This window comes from Pelmatolapia mariae, linkage group LG7 (assembly GCF_036321145.2).
Source record: "Pelmatolapia mariae isolate MD_Pm_ZW linkage group LG7, Pm_UMD_F_2, whole genome shotgun sequence".
In the NCBI taxonomy this organism is placed as follows: Eukaryota; Metazoa; Chordata; class Actinopteri; order Cichliformes; family Cichlidae; genus Pelmatolapia; species Pelmatolapia mariae.
Genome location: NC_086233.1, coordinates 27,411,556 through 27,437,605, shown reverse-complemented (window position 1 = coordinate 27,437,605; position 26,050 = coordinate 27,411,556). Strand labels below are relative to the sequence as shown.

The following is a 26,050-nucleotide window of genomic DNA, read 5'->3' as shown; positions in this document are numbered from 1 at the left end:
TCACACGTATTTAACCTATACATTTAACATGATACCCTGACACGATGTTTTCATTTCTCCTGTTTGACTGGAGCATTTGAAACTAGAAAAATTTGAGCACCAGTGAAGGCAGCTTTTCCTTTTCAAGAAATTTGTGAAATTAGGTCACAATATTTTTGTAAAGTCATTAAAATAATTCATATTGTTTCGACCTTATGACAATACAGAAAGCGAAATATTGCGGGACATATTATACTGTAGACCTCTTTAGCTTAACTAATGAAAACCTTACCAATATCTGTCCATAGAAAAGCTTTTAAGATAAAATGTCAACTTACTTTGGTAAGGTGGACCTTATTTTGGCTAAAATAAGGGAAACTAAATTGATTTCAAATGACTTTCAATAACAAACCAGTAAAAATGTATTTGAAGTGAATTAGCAGCCTCTCACTGTCTGCATAATTATAGCTGTGATGAAAAAAGAAAACCAATATGTTCAAACTGTAAACGTGTCAAGGGGAGTCTGTGTTTTTATTTGTAAGTTTCCGAGAAGGCCCTGAAGGCAGCACGTCAAACACATACCCTCCCCTGCCTGAAGCTCCGCTATCTTTAGCACTGTAAGGATTACGGTACGCAGTGTGTGTGTGGTGAGACTGCACTTCGGTGCGACGTGCTCGGCTTATCGCTGTGGGCTCATTGCGCTGAAGCTCTCTTGCATCAGAGAACAAAAACCTTAAAAAAGAAGAAGAAGAAGAAGAAGTGATGGGGGAATGACAACAAACCCCGTCCCCGTCTACGGTTCAACGTCCCCGAAAAGACCCAAGGATGCTGCTGTTCTCCAGCCCGCGCTGCGGGCGCAGGCGCCGGGCCTCGCTGCTGCTGCCGCTGCTCTCCGCGGTCCTCCTCTGTGTCATCCCCGTCAGCGCTAGACTGCCAGGTAAATCCCCAACGGGACACCTTAACATCCGTGGCCTGAGCTTGTTTTCAACTGTAGCGCGACTGTCTGTCGCTCCAATTAACGCTACTGGGACATGTGTCACCAAAGAGTTTTTGTTATTAACGCGGGGAAGATATGTTCAACTATACGCGTGTGATTTGTTCACACTTTAATTGTTGGTTATGGTGTTCGTTTGGTTGTGTATGTGTCTTGCTGCTGAGGGCAGGTTAAGCAAGTGCGTGTGAATCTGAATGAGTGACAAGAGCACAATGGAAAGACAAAGGCGAAAAAATTCAAATTTCCTTCCTTGTCAGGTTACTCTGGCTGTTTCGTTCTGTGCTGACAATTGCACTTTTGTTAATGTCACAATAACCCTATAAAAATGTAAGACAAATTAAGTGATGTATAAACCAAGTGGGCAATTTGTTTTAAGTATGTGGGAACTACCAGGCTGCAGGTTTTCTTGATAATTTCAGTTTATATGTGAGTGTGTGTGTCTAATGTTTTAACACACAGAGATGGTTGCTGTTAATATGTGCAGGGGCGATAATCTGCTTCTCAGCCATTAATGCAGAAAACCCGTGGGAGAACCAACAGCTGGACTCACGTAATCTTTATCTTTTATTAGAGGCACGCATCCATCAATACACACACACACACACACACACACACACACACACATGTCTGGTTTGCTATCCTCGTGGGGACATCCCATTGACATAATGCTTTCCCTAGCCCCTTACCCTAACCCTAACCATTAAAAATGAATGCCTAACCCTAACCCTTACCCTAAACCTAACCATAACCTAATTGTAACCCTGACAGTAAAACCGCATTTTGAGTGTGAAAATTGCTTTCAACCCCGAGGGGACCTGGATTTTGGTCCCCACGGTGCAGAAAGTCCCCACCAGGATAGTAAAAGTCAGATTTTGGTCCCCACCAGGATAGTACGAACCCGTACACACACACACACACACACACACACACACACACACACACGCTATACTCAACATTGACTGCCTCTATTGACCCAAACCAGTATGAATTTGTTGATGTTAACGTATATTTTTTAGATTTCTACAAGAATGAATGCGTAAAAAGAAAAAAAAGAAGCCTGTTTTCAATTTAAAGTGGTTGTTCAAGGCGTGTGCTCTGATGTGCTTTGTGACAAATGAAATGTGTGTAGTGTTTACATTTGAAGCTTGTATTGCATATGCAGTGTGAATAGACTTTGACTGATCTACGACAGCTTGGAGAAATGAAAGCTTTAAATGAAATGCAATACAAATTCTTGGTTTTCAGTCACAGCAGAAAGGGATGCTGTGATACATCGGTACTAACAGTAATCGTGATATTCATGGAATTTATGGAATTACTGTCAATAATCCAGTGCCAATGGCTATTTGATTGACATCCCAAGAAAGATGGAATTGCACCTTAATGATGGCTGCCACAAAAAAGGACCAATAACAGTAGCCAGGTCGTTTCTGCCACTCTATGGCTACTTCTGACTAATTTCTAGTAAAAGACTAATATTGTTACAAGTCAAGGCAGGATTTTGGGTATAAGAAAATACAGCTGAGTACAATAGTAAGCTTTAGAACACTGTGTTGATTCATCTACGTGTAAATCATAGTTTACTTAACAGATTTGTAGCAGCCAGTGGTTCATTTGTGTTGCCCCGTGTCCTGTTAGGTTCCATTTCTTTGAAAAGTTTACTTTTTTAATGCCACTGAATTAATGGAATACACATTGCAATATACTGATTCATAACCCTGCTGTATCATTATATGTGTCAACAGATTCTTGCCGATAACATGCCCTGTAGTAATGTGAATATATCCAATTCTTTATATTCCTGGAATAGATGTAAATTATGTAAATAAGCAGTAAACCCTTACAGACTTCACTGACATCCCCTGGGCTCCAAATGGTGTGAATTTGCTCTGTCTTGTGCTTTCTTGGTAGCCAAGGCCATTTGAGAAACTGCTGCTTGAATGTCAAAAATTTAAAGAAGTGGTCGCTGAATATGTTGTGACCAGTTCTTTACTTTCTTTAGGATGGAATATTTTTTTAAATTCTCAGGTTTCTATTGAGCTATAAGATTAGGTTTGGTTGCTCTTTCAGTGATAGTTTATACGCTTACTAGCTTCCCTTGAAAGACATGTGTTTGACACCAGAAAGCTAAAACTGTGAAGTAAAATGATCTTTCTTGTGCTTGAAGAGAAGACTTATGGAAAGCGGACTTAACATTTTGATGATGGGAAAGGCCAAAGCCGTCGCTGTTGTTGCGGAGAAGTGCCCTTAAAAGACTGTAGACGTAGAGACTGGGAATGGGCCAATGTAATCGGGTGGTTTATTCAGGAGGCACTGACACATCATCATCGTGCTTAAGTAAGCCATAGAGCTTTCACTGAACACTGGGGTTTTTGGGATGGAAGTAATCCAAAACCTCAATTTAACCAATTGATAACATAAAGTATGTCTATCCTGGTGGCAAAGATACAGAATAAATTTAGCACGCAGAGTTTGTTGTGTAATTCAGGCTCAGGGGTGTGTACTATATTAGCAACACCAGGAGAGTCACCTTTTTTCACTCAAAAAAAAAAGCTTTGTTTGTCTAATTTTAGCATTTCATATTAGAAGCATCATCTCCACTTCTCAATATTCTAATTGAGTCTGGTCATTATTGTGCTGCCACGCTTAAATGCCAAGTTTGTCATTCATTAAACCCACATAGAGTTGGAGTGATTAGTATTCAGAAAGCCTCTGCCTCTGGCTGTTTCTGCCACTAGGATTAGGATCTATATCTTCGCTGTCACACGCGCTCTCCTTTAAACACACACAGCCACCAGCCTCTGTGTTTTTCAGTCACCTTTTTTTAACCTGCAGCAACAATACTCATCTGTTGTCTTTTGATTAAAAAAAAAACACAGGACATTAAACAACTCTCACTGGGTTAATATACACTGTCTGGTATCACCGTATAGTCTTACGAGGTAAAGCTTACATACAGTATGTTCACATGTGGATACGGTTAAAGACCTGCTATGTGTGTAAAGACATTTGTGTTTTCCTTTGGGTTTAAAAACGAAACTGCTCTTTTAGAAATGACATAACTGAACCGGTCTATCACCTGTACAGTCATTGACACTGCTGAGCAGACTTCAGGAAACATGAGCTCTAAAACTCTGTCTGGAATGAGGAACAAGACAAGTGGATTAACTAGGTCTTGCAAGGGGATTTCTGTTCAAAACAGTAAGGAAATAGTAGTTATTTTAGGCTGCTCAGCATCTGCTGAGCAAAATGACCAAATTCATACACCGATTTGCACAGACACCGTGATTTATTTATTTATTTTTTTAATTGGAGTCTTTATGAACTCTGTTTCTAGGACAAAATGCAGATCAGAGATAAGAAAGTGCTCGTTCTGGTTTCATATGAACCTGTTATGTGGTTTGTGCAGTCATTGGTGGGATTAGACGTCACTCGGTAGAGAAAGGGAAGATTATTGAAATTACCCAGTGGCCAGGAAACACTTACCAATAATATTGATTTACCTCACTGAGGTCTTTGTCTGGAAAAATAAGTGACCAGCCAAGGTTTTGCTGCAGTGGCTTCCTTAAAGCTCCCACTCCCCCTCGTATCTGAGAGCATTCTGTGGACTAGCAGACCTCTCTGGGAAATTAAAGGGCCAAAATTAACTTACAGAGCACCTAGAGCTATCTTTTCAAGAAATGAAGGACTCTGTGTGCTTGTTTCTGACTGTCTTCTTGTTTATTGCTTTTCTCAACATCCATTCATTCACTCTGCTTGAGTTCACTCCAGTGCAGTCCAGTTTGGTCCTAATATATTAGCTAAAAGCCTTTTACTACAGTCAGATGAACTTTTGAACAACCAAGACAGACAGCTGCACGGAGCCCCAGATGTTACGTTGACAACTTTTACTCGAAAGCATTGTCTTAATATGTGGGAGCTGCAGTGACCTCAGTGCTTTCCCCCTAACCAAACGATCATTTCAGTGATATCTCGGTGTGAACCCCCCCCCCCCCCCCCCCCCCCCCCCAAGTCGGCTGTGTATTTTGCTGACTCATTTCACTCGCGCTGTAAGCCACAATTAGCTAATTTCAGACACGCACACAATTGATCAAACCGGAGTCAGCACCTTCAATTAGTTTCTCTGCACTTCTTTCTTTTTATTACTGCTGTGTAGTAAAAGGTGAAAATTCAGAGCACCAAATTTTCTCTGTCAGCAGGTTTGCATTTGCGTGTAGCCACATCCTTAACAAGAATGTCTGCATCAGTTTAGCCTGATTTTAAATAGAACTACTAGCAATACCTCATGCATGAGTTTCACTGCACTCTTTCCGTTGTGCATATAGTTAGAAGGAATGCCTGCCTATATATATGTATATGTGTGTGTATGTATGTATGTGTGTGTGTGTGTGTGTGTGTGTGTATGTATGTATGTATATGTGTGTGTGTGTGTGTGTGTGTATGTATGTATATTTGTGTGTGTGTATGTATGTATGTATATTTGTGTGTGTGTGTGTATGTATGTATGTATATGTATGTATATGTATATGTGTGTGTGTGTATATATATATATATATATATATATATATATATATATATATAATGGGGTGCAACGATACACAAAATTCACGGTTCGGTTCAATACTTTGGTGTCACGGTTCGATATTTTTTCGATACAAAAAAATGTTCATGCCTTTTTAATTTGTCATTTATTAAAATTATAAATATATATTTTAACTCAAAAGTACAGTTTTTAAATTTAATGTTGCTGAAACAACAAAATAATAACACGTCAACACGTTAACAAGCTAACTGCGCTAACGCACTAGTTCCCACCAATTGAGCATTGCGTGGCACATCCGACATACTGTTTTACTTTTGTCCATGACGCGCTTACCATCAGGGTCATGCTTCACATGATAACCAAGATGGTTCCAAAGGCCAGATCTGAATGAGGGTGGGGGAGGTTCAATTTGCCATGTTGCAACGAGCTTAGCTTCTGTCTTGCTAGCTTGCGCTGCGCTCAGTGGATCTGCACTCGACAGTGCAGCCTAGGTGGAGTAGTCGAACGCAGATCCACTGAGCTCTCAACACAGACAGCATCGTCAGAAGAAAAGTTGATAAAATAAATAAAAAATTTTGTATTGTTCGATACACATGCGTACTGAACCGAAAGCACTGTATCGAACGATTCAATATCGATACGAGTATTGTTGCACCCCTAGTGTGTGTGTGTGTGTGTGTGTGTGTGTGTGTATATATATATATGTATATATATATATATATATATATATATATATATATATATATATATATATATATATATATATATATATATATATATATAATCTCACTAGTTAATCTAATATATAATATTTTATAAGACTCACTAAATGAATATCGTAGGATGGATAATTGAAATATTGTACTGCAACAACTGATCGTGCCAGGAGCAAACAAACAAGATGACCATGAAAAATAAAATTGGGAAAAAATGACAAAATAAAGGAGCTTTCATTTGCTGCCTACACACCGCCATTGTATTAATCCTTTTAACCTCTGTTCTGTTCGCTGTGGGATGTGCTGCTTTGCTTCACTCTAATGATAATGACATAGTAATTGTCTCCCGTGTAATGGGTTAGACTCATCATTGTCTAAAATGACAGAAGTTACTGGAACAGAAATATAAATGACAGACTGGGAGTGATAAGCCAGACGAGTTATGGGCCTGATTGGCAGTAGTATAAAACAAAACCTTGTTCGACCTCATTTTTCCATCATGTAAAAAAAAAAAAAAAAAAAAAATTAATTTGCCTTAAGCTACCAGTGCATTTCCTGCCTCTGTCTTTTGAGCACGACTGTCTGTGTTTCTGCATGTCTGTTTGAGCTTTTGCTCGCATGATTAGCAGGTGTAAAGTCATGCCCCATTTTCCACCCTAATTTTAGGTGAGTCATCGTACCAGATCACCGAGGGAAACTAACACCTACGCTACTGAAAATGATAATGTAGACAGTTTTCACAACCTCAGCCATTTATAGCCACTTACAGCTCTATATTTTGGCTTCAGGGTTTTTGGCATGGTTTTCTGAGAAATGAGGCAAGTGGGTTGGGGGTTACAGAACAGTTAATATGTCCACTTTTTCTATCTCTGCGATAAATAAAGCTGACTCTGAAACCTATACGTTGCTGCCACTTGTCAAACTGCATCTATGTCCAATCAGAAGTATACATATACATGTATATGTATATATACATGTATGCATGCGTACATACATACACACACACACACACACACACACACACACACACACACACACACACACACATATTTCCACATACACGCTTACATATATATACATACACATACATGCCATCTGAGGAGCAGGTGCATTGAGAGGTGCAGTGTGATCAGTGATATTGCACATTGAGTGGGGGGGGGTGCTGTTGCAACTATACTGAATAAGGTTATAATAAATACAGTTTAAAGAGGTAGGGATGTTGGTTGGATTGAAGTATAAATAGAAATCCGGTTTATAAATAAGGTGTAATGTCCTTGAGTGTTGGTAGTGCAGTCATCCTCCAATCAGGGTGGAGGTAGGGCATGTTTGACAGCCTGTGGGTAAAAACTTCTGTTGAGTCTGTTTTTCTTCGACCTGATAACCATTTAACTGCAGAAAAGGGAAATTATCCCAGCTATATAAAATGTCCTAATGTGGGTTTTTTTCTAGCTAATTTCTTTATATTTTGCGAAGAAAATGGAAAGTAGGTGTTTGGAATTGTTGAAACGTGCATGCATAAATGGAAATGCAGTAGATAAGGCAAAGACCAAATTTGCAGAATTCTAACAAGCTAGAAAGTCAATATTTGATATGCCCAACTTTATTCTTCAACACAGGCTTGAACTTTCTTACACAAGCTTTCTTGAAGTCGTCTTCAGGAACAGTTCTCCAGCTTTCTTGAAGGACATCCAAAGTTCTTCCTTGGATGTTGGTTGGCTTTTGTTCTGTTCTCTCTTAGCATGATTTTCCCATTTCACCTCCTTCAGAATGACGTCTTGACAGCCATCCTTGTTCTGAGGCTCTTTATAATGACTTGACCAGTATATTGGCTCGTGTTACATTATTCTGCTGTACTCCACTTCCATGGTAGCGTACATTAGCAGGTCTTTTTCCAGCAGATGCCAGGGAAAACAAACCACTACAAACAAGTTGTTGGCATTTGTTAGAGCATAGTGGATAAACAGAATTCCAAAAAGCCACATATGCAAGCATAAAAACACTCAAATCGAGTCAAATCTACTATCCATGGGGACTATATCAAGTGAGGAGCTGTGCACAGACCTCTTTAATGTTTTCACTTGATTTGGACTGTTGGGCTGCTTCCTGTCTGCTATCAAAGGGTCAGGAAATGAACACAATGGGAGTGTATGGTCCTCTTGGCATACCCATTTCCTGCTTCCTCTAACTCGCTTACATTCACACACATGGCTGTGTGATTTTATTGTACTGTATTTGTAGAACAGCTTAAATGTGTACACAGTAATGTGACAAAAGTTAGAGAAAAAAAATCAAAGATTTTTTGTGTGCATGTGTCTTAGTGTTGGTCTGGGAGTGTAGGTGTGTACCAGGCTATGTGAGAATGCCTCTGCTTGCCTCTCATTTCTTGCTGGCAAAGCTGCTGCTTAGCACACAGCCTGGCAACAGCAGCAGCAGATGGTTAGTAAAGTCATTTTTCACTTGTTCCAAGGACTTCTGAGTCCCTGAGTTGCATGTTTTTTTTTTCACACCTCCTCTGTCTTAGCTGAGACTAAACGTCCTTATCTAGTGCAGAAAATCTGCTTTTTCAAATGTATATCTATATTATTAATGTTTATCCATTCTCCATCTCTTGTTCTGTGTCTTGTTTTATATTGCTCTTCCTTCGTCACCTTAACTGAGCTTCCTAATTAGCATCAACACTAGCATCTTTGCCTGTTTGACGTTCACTTCGATGACTCCTTTTGTCACGGCCGCAAACAGATTTGAGCAGCTTGGTCACACGATTGTCATGTTGTTGAGCATCTTTATTTGTTCATTTATGGTGGCCTTGACAGCTCAGAACATACGCGAAGAAAATCGATGCCTGTAGACTGAACAGAAGCAAATTGGGAGACGTCTCTGCTGATTTAATAACATATGTTCAGCATTAGGCAAATACGGTACGCTTCAACTAATGCCCACTGCATGTATTTACTCAGCTATTTCTCATAATGCAGTGGATTAAGCTCTCAGGGCCATGTTGTTCAGGTGTGTTTAGAAAAGTATCATCATATGCGTTTGCGGTTTGGCTTTCTGGAGAACCAAAGGCCTACTACTGCAGATTAATTATTGTATAAACCTTTTTATGCTAGAAAATGGTAATACATGCAGTTTCTGTTTGACTGCTGCACCTCTCACCATCATTTTCGCTCCGTTGCCAGCCTCACACATTCATAATGAGCACGGAGAGTGGGTTTGTGTATGTATGGCTGCTTGTGCGTGAGGTGAATAATTTTCCTCGCTCATGTGACTGCAGTAGGTTTCAGCACATTAACTTCCCACATGATGAATAACAGATGAAGTGCTGATCAGAAGTGCTGAAATTCTAGCAGTCTTATTATAATCAGGACGCTAAAAATAAAGAAAAAATTCCCGATCTCTCACTTTGACAGGAATGAAATTGTTCTTATCTTTTGTTGACATTTGTAAAATTTATATGACAAACAAATGAAGAATTGTCTTGTGTAATTTTGTTTGGACATTACGGGGGATGTGAGCTTTTCTGTGTTTAATGGTTACAGTGTTTCATATGCTAAGGCCAGTATAAGTAATTTCTGTTACTCAATGTTTCTGTTACAAATGTTTAGTTTACACTATGGGTTTTTTGTACTCATGGCTCTGTATGATGTCATGAGAGCACATATCCTTATATGGTCAACTCTGGTCCACACAAGCCCCTGCTAACTGGCGTTTAGACTAAAAGTGGAAGAAATCTGACATAAAGAGAAAAAGGACAGGGAGCTAAAATGACTTGTCAAGGAGCCAGTGTAAGATAAATAAGGATAATTTTGAAAGTAAATCATACAAAGCTACTCTACTAGAGTCCAAGAAACAAATTTGGAGCTTGAAACTTGGATTTTATGACTCCTTAAAAAAAGCCCAGAGACTCTGGAGTGACTCAGTAGAAATCGTAACCTCTTTCACTTCATCATCAGTATTAAATGCGCGATGGAGGCAAATATTACATTTTTCTCTAAGTCTAAAGGTATAAAATCATCATCATTTCTTAAGTTGCCTGATAATGATTTGTGCCACATGGTGATGACTGTGGTTTGCTTTTATTTATTTTATTGCCGCAAGCTAACATTTCTGAGCATATGGCAAAATTGTGCTGTGCTGTTACATTGAGAACCACAGCATTAGGCTTCATCCACTGGCAACCAAAGCGCCTCAGGACCAAAGTAGTGGACTGATTAGCTTGTTTGATCTGTGACATGAGTGCATTCGTCAACACCTAATCTGGGCCTGAATGGCTTGTGATCAAAGAGGTGTTAAATAAATAAATAATTGGTGGAGGGGAAAAAAGAAAACTGACTGATGATTGTTGGGAGAGAGAATGAGAGAGGACAGATAAGCTTGAAAGGCTGTTTAGAAGAGGAACGCATTCTTAAACCAAAACCGGCTCTGTACTTGTCTTTGGGAGTAAGAATAGGAGCTACCAGTGTTGTTTTCACATGGAGAGAAAAAAAAGAAAGTCGATATTTTCTAAATTTTGGCGAATTCTGAATTAAGTGCATTTGCATGGTCTTACAGCAGACACATACCCACCAATGAGCTGTACTCAGCCAGTTAAGTAAGTTTTTGCAGTTGCATAAAAGGACAAGGACAGAGTAAGCTCTTTCTAGTGATGCTTTTTTCCCTGTAAGGTTATAGATTGAAGGAAGTGGAAAGAAGCAACAGAGAGAACTTCTAATCTTGTAATTAGAAATGAGGGGAATTTGGTGCATGAGCATGCTACACTCACAGTGCTGTGGAATAACTAAGCAGGCGGTGAAAGATGGAGGTGATAGAGCTGCTGCTTTTCAGTGCAAACTGGAGAGAACAGAGTGTGACTTTGAATCGAGGATGCTCAGGGAGATTTCTACCTGCGTGCTACTCTAAAGCAAATCATAGTTAAATATTTGCTTTTTCCGCTAATAGATGATTAATAAACCATTTTCTTTTTGTCAGCCACCAATGGTTCACAAAAATAAGCCCATGGTTTCCATTATCTCCAGATATTGTCTGTCTAACAGTGTTCTCAGATTACACATTCACCCTTCACTCGCAGGCCAGGCCAGTCAGTGACATAAGAAGATGTGGATGTGTGCCCATCTGCCGATTGCAAAGTCGTGGCAGCGTGTAACCTTGTCAAATGCGTTATGTGTATGTGCTGCTGTTGAGAGTGTCAGATTTTCATTGAGTAAAGACTTTCACTGTAAGTCTGTTTAAAAAAAATGTTTATTATTCAAAGAATGAATCACCTAATTCACCTACAATCTTTTAAATCACTTCATAAATTTTGCCTTGAAAATGTGATGAATTTAGCAAAGATGGACCAAAAAAACGTTTGGGTTATATGCACATGAGGAGGAGAAATAAATTGAACAGATTAGCAGTAACAGTTTGAAAATGAGCGGCAAACAAAAAGTTGCAAGTTTGTGATCTCGCTTTTACGCCAATGGTTTTCTGAGTGTTTTTATGGTGGTAAACAAGTTTAACTTTATATGTCATATTTAACTTCTTAAATATTTGATGTTTTGTGATGTTTTTGGTAGTCAAATTTTATTTTCAGATACAAATTTGGGTTACAGCTGTTAAGAAAACAAGATAATCAAGATTAAATTTTCTTGAAGTGCACTCTTTTCATTTTTTCCGTACATTATAAGTACAGCATATCCCTTCCTCTACAGCAGGAATTTCAAACCGATTTTACGTAATGGGCCACATGTAGCTCACTTTGATCTTAAGTGGGCCACTGAAACTCCCTATTTTGTCAGCGCACTTTCAACAGTATGTGTCAGTTTTTCCACATGATGAAGAAATGCTGCTGCAGTAAATGAAAGGCCCCTGAGCCTAATGTTTGACACCCCTGCTCTACAATGCTGCACCTTCACCCTTTTCCTAGGAGCCTAAATTCAGTCCCTGCTGTGGCAGCCTTACTAGCTTGAGCCAAGTTTTTACAGTAGTCGTATATTACACTGTATACTTGACTAGCCCTGACCTGTTATTCTTTGGAAATACTGGAGTCTCCTCGTGTTCATTAAGCCGGCACCACTGCCCGCTGTGCTGTTCACCTTTAGCTGTGCAGCACTGCTGGGCTCGTTATCCACTCTGATAACATACCAGAGCTCCACTTGCCCTCTGCCACCAACACACCTGCTGTGGTTCTGTGACCCACTCCCTCTTTTGTGTGTCTGTCATGCTGTTTGTGTATATATCCAGATGCAGCTCTGCAAAACCGTCAATAATCAGGTCAAGTGATTAACCAGATATCGACGGCCAAACAGGTGGGGCTCACCGCGTTATAAAATCCAGATAGCTATAAAAAGTATGGCTCTCTTACTGACAATATTAAACCTAAGAGGTTACATTGAACTCTTAAAACAATTTTCCAAATCTCTGTGAAGCTGTGATGTAACTCTGACATCAACAGACACTGTGTTCCACAGCAGGTCTTTTATTTCTAAACAGAGACACATCCACTAATAAAAGGACTGACAGTAAAGGTGAAGCATTTCTTATTCGTTCAACGTGAAGAGAGCTATTTCACCGCCACGTTAAAAGCATCGTTTCTGCATCACATCAGTGTGACTGCGGTGCTGATGAGACTTATTTTCACTCCCTCTCATGCAGCCCACGGGTGTCGCTCAGTCTGTGCTAAACAGGGGCGCGACTCCTGCAAGCGTGGTTCTTCAGATTGTGGTCCCTGCCGCCCTCCTCTGCAGGAGAATGAGGAAGGACGCTGCGTGCGTTATGGTATGTGGGGGAAAAAGATAAGCGTGCTCTCACACGGCTCTGCACTTACTATGCTCACAAACTCCTCAGTTCCTGTGAGGACATTACAGCTCAAACTAGCACTTGATTTTAAAGACTTAACTAAGACAGAAGTAATGTGGTGTTGTTAGATATTATCCACCACACGATAATCTCACGAGTCTTTTTCTTCTACTGAACAACTGTAATTTTGTTTGGTTATTTTCAAACATTTCCAACCTTTTTTTAACCACCAGAAAGTAAAACTGTTGAAATAAACTGTGCGAGTGTCTTTGATTCATTAAGGCTGTTGGCATGTTTTTCAACTGTGGGAAAAACTGGAGCTCCAGGATAAAACCAGTGTACGGGATGGAAATGATCAGCTAGTTTAAAAATGTATATAATTTTTACTGACAAAATCATTAATCGTTGAAGTGAAAGGGCAGCTAATAATTAGGAACATTTGAATTCTATGACTGTTTGTCATGCACGCCACTCTCCAGTCTTTGGATTCGCAGAGTTAAAACTGAGATGATTTAAAAAAAAAAAATCAGCTTGACAAGAGTAAACTGAGAATTTTGGACTAGTTCTTTGTGCGTATTGTAATAACACTCTGAAGTTTGGTTACCTGTGTGAGGTTCAAATGGCTTCTCTCTGATAATAAACAGGCAAACGTGCTATTGTCTTATCCTAATGGTGTGATTCTTTGTCAGGGCATCTTATTGTGGTCCTCGCTCACCCTCCTCTTCTTCCTTCCATGCCTCTGGCAACTATGGCGTAGGCTGATTCTCTCTGTATTTTAATCCGTCCCTGCCCCTGCTACATCTAACACACACACACACGTGCAGTGCCCCCGCACTGGCGGCCTTAATCACTCAGATGACATGCCTTTCTCTCTCTCCGTCTCTGTTAACCTTCATCTCCATCACTGAATCCAATATCTCTCAGTGAAAGAGCCAAGCTGCAGAAATAAATGCTATTTTTCAGATTTTCATGACGTGGCATTACACTGCTGGCACGCACTCCACGTTTCACAACAGACGTTGGACAGAGAAAAGGCAGCATCTTGTGTTTAAGAGCGTGAACGTCTGCGTGTTTGAACCGTGTGTATTTATGTCAGCTGGTGGGCCACATGTGGCTTTTTAAGGATTAATAATTTATATAGATTTGCAGCAGGAGAGGATCCAGTGCGAACTTGGCTCAAATTATTCTCAGCAGCATCAGAGAGCGAGGTAAACAAGAGGGGGAGATAAGTGTCAGCGGATAAAAGGTCACATCATGCAGAAGGAGAGAGGATTATTAACTGTCCGCTGGGATGATAAGATGCAATCAGTTAGTATAGTTACTTTAATGTTGGGTGGCATTTCTGCTTTTGTGTCTCTGTGATGTTTACGTATGTGGTGCTGTGAATCTAGTACATCGTAGGTCTCTAAGCTTCCTAAAGTGGTTACATAAACCCCCGAGAGACTGCAGAATACACTGATCCACATGAGAGTCTCTCTGTCTCATTTTCACATTCAAATGCACATGCCCTCAAACACACACAAAAGGAAGATGTGAATTTGTTTAACTGTAACAGATTCATTCATACAGTCAGTAGGTTTTTGGTGTATTTTCTTTGCACGGGGCTGTGGCTACCTCTGCTATATTACGTCCTGCATATTGCACTTCTGAGGTCATTCCTATTGTTCCAACTAAAGGAGTGATTACCTACATTTTTAGATCAAAATTCTGTTGTGTGACTGTTCGCCTCTATGGTGACAGTCGACTGTCGAGTTTCTCCTGTGCAAAGTTATTTGTAAGCAAGCGCTGGAAGAGGCAAGCAGCACTTTTTTTTTTTTTTTTTTTTTTTTTTTTGTTGGGCCAGCCTGTGTTTGACATAGAGGTGTGCACTGCCATTTGTCAACACACAATATGACTGAAAGCTGTGTCACCTGATTGCATGCTTGCTGTGAAACCGTATATGCTAAAGGCACGGCAATCGCTTTACAAAAGGAGTAAAACACCTTTAATGGATGTTTTACTCCTTTTGTTCTTCAGGAGGGTTTTTTTGCCTTTTATATCTACATGGAACTATGTGAGACTGTCCCCCTCCCCTCTGTTAGGTACACATGCTTATACTGACTTGTATAATGCAACATAAAACCAAGCCGTCAATAACAAAAAGGCCATGACATGCTGACAGTTGCAAATATCCTGCAGCCATTTACTTTTGTAAGATGAGGCTAGAAAAATTGTAACCCAAATTTCCATTATTTCAGTTTGTGTTTACAAATTAGCTCGTTTTTTTTTTTTTTTTTTTTCCTTTTCAGTGACTCGATGAAATGTTAACAAGGCACACTGAATTAAAAATAAGAAAAAATATGATCGCCATCTGAAATTCAGTTTAATTCCGTTTTATTTATGTATAAAGCGCCAAATTAAAGCAACAGCTCACTTTAAGGTGCTTTAAATTGTAAGGTAAGACCCTACAATAATACAGAGAAATCCCTTTGAGCACGCATTTTGCTGTAAGGAGAAGGAAAAAGTTCCTTTTAACAGGAAGAAACCTCTGGCAGAACCAGGCTCAGGGAGGGACAGCAATCTGCCGCGACTGGCTTGAGGTGAGGGGAGGAAGACGGGACAAAAGAGACATTGTGGAAGAGAGCATAGATTCTTAAGAGCTAATGATTAAATGCAGCATGGTGTGTAAAAACATAGTGAGCTAATTTGATGCTCTTTTTTTGTCAATTTTATTCGTATACAGATTTATCATAGTTAATCAATCCCACCATTTATACCACTCTGCTGTTCTACTTTTGTAAAACTTAAAGTAAAATAACTCCCATGTAACACGTTTTACAGCTTGTAAATCATCAATGATGTGTATGATACTCAACACTAAGTGGTCAAAAAGTACTGGGTCACCTTGGCATTACTTCTACTCTGATTCCTAAATGCTTCCACTTTGTATTAATCCGACTTACAGCGGATTGTGGAATATCTAGGAAGGAAGAAATTTACCGAAAATTGACTTCTTGCAGTAGCAGTAGCATACTAATACAGTACCACACTTGAATCACTGAGCTCTGTAGAATGACCCATTCTTTTGCAAATGTTTGTGAAGGCAGACTGCATGCCGAGGTGGGACAGTGGCCCAGTGCTTTGTACATATAGTGAATGTACCAGAGAAAGAAGCATGACTCATTTTATCAGTTTACGTGATTCATTTTTATCAGTTTTACCATCAGAACATTTGCCCTCACCAAATATTACAGCTGTTTTGTTTGTTTTTTGTTGTTTTTGTTGTTTTTGTTGTTTTTTTGACATTTGAAAATCAGGAAACAGAAGTTGATAGAAATCAAATAAATTTGGCTCTGTTGTCTATTATATACCTGAAATTTAATTTTCATTTTTAGAGCTACTGTTGCTATGCTGGGTTTGCTGCTTTGTGTAGTTATTTTACTTAACAGTATCAATGAATATTTGCAGATTTTAATAACTGACTGACCTCTAAAAATCGCCTTTCTAAGACTTGATCAGAGAAAAGACCAACGCATTCTGCGTGATTTATTGCCAGCTTCTTAGACTTTTATTGCTTTTTTCGTCTTTATATTAGTAGGCGTACTCATTTTGTTTAAGTATGCATGGAAAAATGGGTGCGGCTCTTTATTTGTGATAGAAATTTTGCTGGTTAGGTTTCGCACTGACCTAAAAGCGTGCACTCAGCTGCGACTAACTTTTATAGCAGGTGGAGAATGGCTCGGTGCTACAATTATAAAGTACACAGGAGCCAACTTGAGAGATGAAGTGGCAGAATGACATTTTAACTACGCACCAGTCCCTCCACACACCACCTTATAAAGTAAATACAAGATTCTGATTAAACTGTGACCTTTTTTGGTTTCTTTCCTCTGGCTTAATTGTCTTCTTGACCTTTTTTCCAAACCCACTGAAAAGAGCATGTACTGATCTCAGAGCCGTGACCAGCACTGTTTAGTCACAGATCTTTAGAAAATCTGAGAATATTTTCAACTTTTAGTTTTACTCCTGGCTCAGAATTAAACATTTGGGAGTGAATGTAAGTGTGAGCCACCTCCAGATAGTAAAGGCAGTAAGTGTGTCTATTATGATTGATGATTATGAAGACCAATTAAAAAAATGGTCAGCTTAAAAATAATATTACAATGCTGGCAGTTTTCTCCTTGTTTTTTGGCTTAAACTTCTTGAGGTCGCGCCAAAAAAAAAAAAAAAAAAAAATCTACTGTGCTGCAAAAACCCTGAATTGACGCTTAGTCTCCATCTCGTCTACCGCCATTAATTCAACTACACACTAGGTGGCAGCAGGACACACCAATTATACATTAACAGGCCAGAGCTCAGTTACTTCTTGTCCTGCTGCTTCTAAGCATGCTGACATAAAACTAGGTTTAATCGCTTTATAGCTTGTAATTTATAAAGGAGCAGTGATATAGTCGATATAAATATTTACTTTTTTGAGAGCTTCTTCCTCGTTTTGTTTTGTTCCATTTTTGGTCTGAAAACATGTAATTGTGTCATAGTATTTTTGACATTTCTGTAGAATTAATCAAGAACCTGCAAACGAGGCGACTAATCCGATAAGTCAGAGTCATTTAGGGAAAGGAGGAAGTAAGTGTGCGTGTCTGTGTGTACATGTGTGATTTTGGGGGGGAGGAAGAAATGTGAATGGTTTTTAAGTGGGAAAAGAAAACAGCACATGTGTGTGTGACCCACATTGCCTGTTGAGATGTTTAGTGTTTGTTTGTTGTACCCAACTGCCCCCTGGGTGTTCGCAAGAGGTTATGGGTCATTATCAGGCCGGTGGCGAAACTCTCTTTTAGAAGGAGAGGTGTCCATACTTGTGAGTGACAATCCACCCACATTTTACAGTCACCACTTTTGTTGGGTGAATGATCAACCTTAACCTCGGTGGGATGCTGAGGGATTTTTCTTAAGTATAATACTGTTATTAGATTATTTATTTATTTATTTATTTATTTATTTATTTATTTATTTACTTTGTTTTTACATATCAGCTGCAGATTTTTTAGTAACACCACACATTTGTGACACCACTAGCCAGGCTCTGCTAACTCTTGTGTGTTTCACTAGAATTTAAACCCACATCTCCACACACTCCTGGCGACCACAGAGGCACAGTTGGTGCTCTTATCCACCTGCAGGGTACAGATGGTACGTCCCGCCTCCACAGACACCTGCTATGGAGTGCACTAAATAGCCAATGGTGTATGTGTGTGTTAGTGTTTTTGTGGTGGTGTGTGTGATTGGAGGGGCGAGGGGGGGGGGGGGGGGGGGGGGTGACACAGTAACAAAGCACTCAGTGAAAGTGCTGGCATGTCATATCATACGCATTAGCTTGGCCAGATGGCCAGCCTTCTGGAGTGAAAGTGACACTGTAATCATTAATGTAGTGCTGGCGTAATAATGCATTCGTTTAGTTGGATTGAGTGATGCTCTCCATGCCTTTTTTTTTTTTCCTTGGGAGTTTTTAAAATGCACACTATGCTAAATATTTGTTCAGGATGTTGATTGTGTGAGGGGTTGACTGAGAAAAGTGACCTGTGCTGAAAAATAGACTGGGTATTCTTCAAGGATCAGACAGGATGAATGGATAAAAAAGGCTCTTCATTGTCATCATTGACACACCTTTAAAAATCAGAATCTCTCAAACGCTTTGAGTGACTCATTAATTTTCTCTTAAAATACTTTTTTTTCTGCCATATGCATCCAAATACAAGACAATAGATATAATATAAAAAAAAAACACAAGGTGGATCTAAATTTGTTCCAACCGAAATCAGATTTTTCATAGATACTGTATTAAATCTTTCACAGTAAAGATTTTAGGAATCGTATTCTACTTAATGTGTCTTTTTATTTGTATTTCATTATATTTCTGTTCTGATCCTGAGAAATATGTATTGATTGTAGTCATTTATCTCTATAATGTTGTAGTTTTGTGTAATTGAATACTGTAAAACATTTTTGTGTATTGTGTATTTAAAAACTCAACTAGGAAAAAAGTTGTAAATTGAAATTGGCTATAGGCTCTCTTTGTAATTTAAACAGCATCATCCCTATCAAATAAATTTTATTTATAACAAGAATCTAATGGGAATAATGTTGAATGGTGATATAATGTATTATCGTTCATGTAGTTATATTTAATTCTTTTGATTCTTTATTTTACTCGAGGCTTCTTGTCTCACTAGGATTATATGCAAACACCAATAATATCAAATTATAGCATTTGATATATAGCAGATAAGCTTTACAGGGGGAAACAACTCTTTGATTATCTCCATTAGCAGTGAGCTGTGGGGTCTATTGTGAAGGCAGCAACTGGATCCCAGTGAAGCCAGGGTTTGGCTGATTGCTCCTGCCCCCCTGCGGTGCTTCCTCCTGTGGCCACACACACGCTCTCGGCCCCGGTCACCCTGGAGCCTTTGGCTGTCCTGCAGGAATGTGTCTCATTGTCTGGCCTAAAGGGCTGTTAACAACAGTTTAGCATTGTGTCCTTTTTAATCAGTCCCCCGGAGAAAAGAAGGCACGAGCATGCTCACTGTTTGTCACTTGAGAGTCAAAACACATGCAAATCTATGCATACATTCCTCAACCATATGCAAACGCTCCGTGCTTGTCCCTCCCCTGGTTACAACAATAGTCACCTGTTACCTTCAGTCACTAAACTGGATTAACTTTAAAGTTGTGTTTTTGAGACCTTTCGGAAAAGAGATGACAAAAAGAAAGAGAGAAGAAACCTAAATAGTCAGTCAGTTGAAGGAGAGGAAGTCTTGATGCAAGTAACGTTCTGCAAAACTTAAATAAAAACACAATGCAATGATGTGCAAGCCTCATGCACCCAGATTTTATTCACAATAGAACATAGAAGACGTGTAAAATGTACAGTAACACGTCTCTACAATAAGATGGGAAAGGACCATGTTAACCACTGTCTAGCAAACTCTCTGACCTCTAACAACAGTCTGCAAACATCTGGGAACTGAAAAGACCAGCTGGACAAAGAGAGTAATGTTGTCCCAATTGTGTCTCGTATGAGATTCTAGCTGCTCAACAGTCCTCGTTATCATGTTTTTCATTTCATTATATAGTATATAGTTGAACTGTCACATTGCTTCACACTGTCAGACGGCAACTGCTCTTTATGTACACTCTTTGTTGCTCATATATTGTGTTGCTGACATTGTTGTGCTTGAGAGACGCCATCGATCAGAACCAAATTCCTTGTATGTGTTTGCGCATATACTTGGCCAATAAATGCAATTCTGATTCTGATTCTGTGCTAAATGTTTCAGGTGGTGATAGGTCTGGGCTGCAGGCAGGCACCCAGACTCAGCTACTATGATGAGTCTGGGTGCTAGGATAGATGCAGTATGTGGTTTAGCGTTGTTTTGCTGAAATATGCACAATTTTTATTTTTTTTTTTTTTAAAGACGTCATCTGGATGAAAGCTTGATGTGCCTTTCCAGATGTGCTAGCTATGAAATTGTCAACAAACTAACTCTCTATGCCACCATGAGAGATGCAGGCTTTTGAACTGAGCAAGGCTAATGGTCATGTTTTGATTTGTTTGACCACAGAGCACTCTTCCTCTTTGCCTCAGTCCATTTAAAATGAGTTTTGGCCCAGAGAAGGCAGTGGTGTTTCTGGATCATGCTCACATAAGACTTTGCATGTCAACGATTTCTGGAAGTGTTCCCATGCAGTGATCATCCATGGCAGAATCACGCCTTCTTTTTAACGCAGTGCCGCTTGAGGGCCTGAAGATGATGCGCATCCAATATCAATTTTAACCTTGTCTCTTTCGCACAGAGACTTCTCCGGATTCTCTGAATCTAGTGATGATATTAAACCTTGTAGATGATGAGAAACATTGTGTATTGTGTAACGGAAATTGTTACACAATTTGTAGAAGCAGTTTTTTTGCAGATTGGCGAACCTCTGCCCATCTTGACTTCTGAGAAACTTTGCCTCTCTATGAAGCTCTTTTTATACTCAATCATGTTTCTGACTGTTGCCAGGTAACCTGATTAGTTACAAAATCTTCCTCCAGCTGTTTCTTTTTAGCACCACTTACTTTTCCAGCTTGTAGTTGCGCCTCTCTCAACTTTTTTTGAGGTATGTTGTTGCCATCAAATTCGAAATGAGTTGATGTTTTTCATTAAGTAGGAAAAAGTTTCACTTTAAACATTTGTTATATTTCCTCTGTTCTAATGTGAACAAAAATGAGATTTGCAAACCATATTTGCAAATAGCTTTTACTTCCCAGCATGCCAACTTTCCTGTAAACAGGGTTGTATTTTGGACCAAATAATTGAGTCATTTTCAAAAGAAGTTAGTCAAATAGGATGAAAACATTTTTTGGATGTTATTGATTGCAGACTGCGGCTAAATTGTTTGTTGATGCAGTCAGCTTTGTTCTAAGTGCCCTTGTTATTCATATACAGTGGCTTGCAAAAGTATTCGGCCCCCTTGAACTTTTCCACATTTTGTCACATTACAGCCACAAACATGACTCAATTTTATTGGAATTCCACGTGAAAGACCAATACAAAGTGGTGTACACGTAAGAAGTGGAATGAAAATCATACATGATTCCAAACATTTTTTACAAATAAATAACTGAAAAGTGGGGTGTGCGTAATTATTCAGCCCCCTGAGTCAATACTTTGTAGAACCACCTTTTGCTGCAATTACAGCTGCCAGTCTTTTAGGGTATGTCTCTACCAGCTTTGCACATCTAGAGACTGAAATCCTTGCCCATTCTTCTTTGCAAAACAGCTCCAGCTCAGTCAGATTAGATGGACAGCGTTTGTGAACAGCAGTTTTCAGATCTTGCCACAGATTCTCGATTGGATTTAGATCTGGACTTTGACTGGGCCATTCTAACACATGGATATGTTTTGTTTTAAACCATTCCATTGTTGCCCTGGCTTTATGTTTAGGGTCGTTGTCCTGCTGGAAGGTGAACCTCCGCCCCAGTCTCAAGTCTTTTGGAGACTCCAAGAGGTTTTCTTCCAAGATTGCCCTGTATTTGGCTCCATCCATCTTCCCATCAACTCTGACCAGCTTCCCTGTCCCTGCTGAAGAGAAGCACCCCCAGAGCATGATGCTGCCACCACCATATTTGACAGTGGGGATGGTGTGTTCAGAGTGATGTGCAGTGTTAGTTTTCCGCCACACATAGCGTTTTGCATTTTGGCCAAAAAGTTCCATTTTGGTCTCATCTGACCAGAGCACCTTCTTCCACATGTTTGCTGTGTCCCCCACATGGCTTGAGGCCCCACTTTGCAGTTATTTATTTGTAAAAACTGTTTGGAATCATGTATGATTTTCGTTCCACTTCTCACGTGTACACCACTGTGTATTGGTCTTTCACGTGGAATTCCAATAAAATTGATTCATGTTTGTGGCTGTAATGTGACAAAATGTGGGAAAGTTCAAGGGGGCTGAATACTTTTGCAAGCCACTGTAAAATTAGTCTGTGGTTACTATCCAATTTGTATGCTATGTGAATGAGTTCATTGTTAAAGGCTTTGACTTTCACTGCGATTGTTACTGCTTTTTATAATCGGTGGTTTAATTCATTAATTCTCTCAGTAAAACTTCTGAATCTTTTCTCATCTTTAGATAAGACTAAAGCCTATGACCTGGATGAAGAAATTGACTTCCTTCACTCCATCATTGAGAGACAGGAAGTGTTGGAGATGAAGCAACAAACAACAAGAAAGCAATCCAAACATCCAGGTAAGAAAAATGCAGCAGAATCCTATAGAAGTGGTAATCACTCATTATTCTCCATTTGAGATAAAGGCTTGAGTATTATTGTATTTTTTTTTAAGCTCATAGAGTGTTTTGTGTCCCATTGAAGTGTTTCTTTTATTATGTTATGCTACATGTTACATTTCAGCTGTCTGATTATTGCATAACAGTCATTTGTGAAGCACTGTGACTGCACTTTGACTGATCAGATAATGCTTTTCCTTCCTTTTACTTGTAGCCTGTGATTGTGACTCTGTTGCTGTTTTTGCTTCCTACTCTCTCTTTCCAGTCACCATGATTTCCCGAACAGATAGAAAATACAGCAAGACGGATGCCTCCAAACACAAAAAGAAGATACAGGGAATAATGTTAAGTGAAAACCTGAATATCTCCACTGCAACTCCGTCTTCTAATGCAGCAACACCACAACCCTGGACCACTGATGTGGAGGGCCGCGCTGGGCCTATACCTGTGCCAGCACCCATGACAGACACCGTAATTATTAGTGAGTATAAATTCATGTACTCAGTTCACAGCAGTGCCAAGGGGCCTGATGTTTGCAACGAGAGGCTTCAAGAGGCTTCTCTGTGTTTTTCTTTGTTAGCAGGAAATTCAGGTTTCTGGTGCAACATTAGGGTGTAACCAGATAAAAATTGGGCCTTGTCTTATTTCTTATCAAGCAGTTTGTTGCCTCCTAGCTCTAAGTTTTCCTTAGAAGATCTTATCACTGTTGTCAATGTTGCGCATCATTTTGATGTCCAATTATACTGAGCGAATTAGCTAACGGGTAATTAAATTAGCCATCATAAATGCCTAGCACAGTGGTTATCAGTCTCTCACTCACTTACTCGTTATTTGCCCCTAACAGGCTCTGTTCCCCTCTGTTTACCTCTTTCTTTGTATCAATTTGCAGTTATTATCTCTGTGTGTGTGGTGGTGGGAACGGTGGCAGTGATCCTGGCTACTGTCTGCTACATCAAGTAAGTGTGAATACCAAAAATCTGAAGTAATGCAAGAGAAAGCCGCTGAATAAAGTTTACCAGAATATGAAATTCTCATTTGAAATGAATTGAGTGCAACACAAAGCCAAATCTAGTGTGTTTGCAGCAATACAGCAGTTAGTTAATTTATATTAAAAAAAAAAAACACGTAGTCTGCTTGGCCATGTTTTATGTCCAGTTTATTTTACATTTTGAAGTCAAAAAGAACTAATAGTTTACACAGTTACATGCAGTATAATCTATGAAATGTTTAGTCTTGTTTGGTTTTACTCTTACTGTTTTTATGCATTTAATAACTTAAAGTTATAAAGACACATGCTGTGCAAGAACATTCAGAAACTCTTTGACGTGGCCGTGAGATCAGAACCTGCTTAAATCTGCTGTCACCATAACCTACCATAAGCTCTGAGGTTGTGTTTAAGATTGTTTTTAAGTGGAAAACCCCCCTCAAGTATTAAAGGAAGCTGATGATGCCCACAGGTTTCAAAAAGAATCACATCTTGCCGAGAAGGTAGACTACCCTGCTTTTGGAGGGGCGGGTGTATCTGCCAGTGGTACTTCGGTAAGCGCCCATCTCTAGCTTTGCCTAACGTGTATTATTAGTTCTGTTTCTCACTTCTTCTTCTGCTTTAACCACAAGGTTTGTGAGCTGAGGCTTCTGTCTTCAAATGTGTGATCCACACTTCCTGCTTTTGTTTGCTCCACAGATGGGAGATAAGACTCTGGCCCAAAGTGCTCAAATGTTTCACTATCAACATCAAAAACAGCAGATGCTCTCAATGGGAAAGTAAGTTATTTGCTATTTTGTCTTTCTCTCTTTTTGCAACACCTCTGTGCCTTTTTATAGACTTTAAACCACATCCTTTCCCTGTGCCCTTTGACCCCATTACCTCCACATTAACTCAAGTGTCGATTCGTTTTTTTAGTCACAAGCCAGAACAGAAAGTCAGTGAAACTGAGGGCACATCAGATGAGGAAGAAGTGGGAGGTGACTTCACAGTATACGAGTGCCCCGGACTTGCACCAGTGAGTAAACGCATGCATAAAGTCGCACATACACATATTTACAGCACTGATCATTTCTAATGTTTTATGACTGGCTGCTCATTTTCTGCGCTCTCTCAACAGACTGGAGAGATGGAGGTGAAGAACCCTCTGTTTGATGATTCAGCTGTACCTTATCAGGGGAATGCAAAATGAATGCTGAGCACTTTACAGTGCACACACACACACACACACACACACACACACACACACACACACACACACACACAGGCATACAAGCCGTTTTTCTGGAAGATGCCTCGCAATTTCACACTGCATGCATCGAAATGAAGGATTCTGGTAGAAGATGATGTGATAAAACTGACTTTTTCCTGTTCACCCTTTACTCTATCTCCCCCAGCACGGCTTTTAATACTACAAATGTGTGGTGGTTTCCTTGTTAATTTATTTCTGTGTCTGTTTCGAAGCCACTTTGTCTTTTAATGTAAGTTTGCATACCCTGCTAGGTGTTTGTACCTAAATGTCAAACTCTAAGTTAAGATTTCCTCCTCTACCTTTGTTATTTTCCTAAAATTCTGCAGCTGTTTCCAAAGAATATGATACAATAGCTAAAACGTGTACCATGCAGATACAAATAAATAAGCTGAAAATGTCCTAACAGTCGACAGCCTGAACAGATACCCAGGAAAAACTCCCTAACAAAACACAAGGTTTAACATTAAAAATGTTAGTGTTGTTTTCTTTTTGTTTTTTGTTTTTTTTTTATCCACATAAGCTGCACATGAAGATTTTTAAGACTATAGATATATTGAATAGAAATGAAAATGAAGTACTCAGTGATGTATTTTGCATGGTTTGATTGTATAGTGTTTGAAACATGGCAATGCTGCAATGAATTTTCTGCCTCCTGTATGTATGTATGCATCCTATTGCTGCAGGACAAATGTACAGTAAAAGTGACTTCCAAGCACTTGAATGAAATTTTGGAGACAGGCTGTTGTGATAGACGTGTAGGTGGTAATAATCTCTGTCTTGTATCGTCTTTCTTGCCTCTTAGCAGTCCCAAGTTAACCTCATGCTGCAAATTGTACATACAAAGAGTGATAGTGTTCACTTTTTATAGATATTTGTACATGCAGACTAACTACTGGAATTAAAACTTTTTACCACATGCAACATGGACGTTGTTTAGCCTTTTATTTCTGTGGATAACATTTGGTAATACAATACTGTGCAGAAATTTGAGCCACCCATC

General features: G+C 39.4%; 1 protein-coding gene across 1 annotated transcript; it reads left to right on the top strand.

Annotated features, from left to right (window-relative positions):
* The first annotated feature begins 602 nt into the window (after window positions 1-602).
* On the top strand, window positions 603-25,971 carry npdc1a (neural proliferation, differentiation and control, 1a). Its single transcript, XM_063478723.1, has 8 exons — window positions 603-916; window positions 22,658-22,774; window positions 23,079-23,294; window positions 23,703-23,769; window positions 24,271-24,352; window positions 24,498-24,577; window positions 24,717-24,816; window positions 24,919-25,971. Exons 1-8 carry the CDS (start codon window positions 805-807, stop codon window positions 24,988-24,990), a joined length of 846 nt encoding a protein of 281 aa, XP_063334793.1. The 5' UTR covers window positions 603-804; the 3' UTR covers window positions 24,991-25,971.
* Window positions 25,972-26,050: the final 79 nt, after the last annotated feature.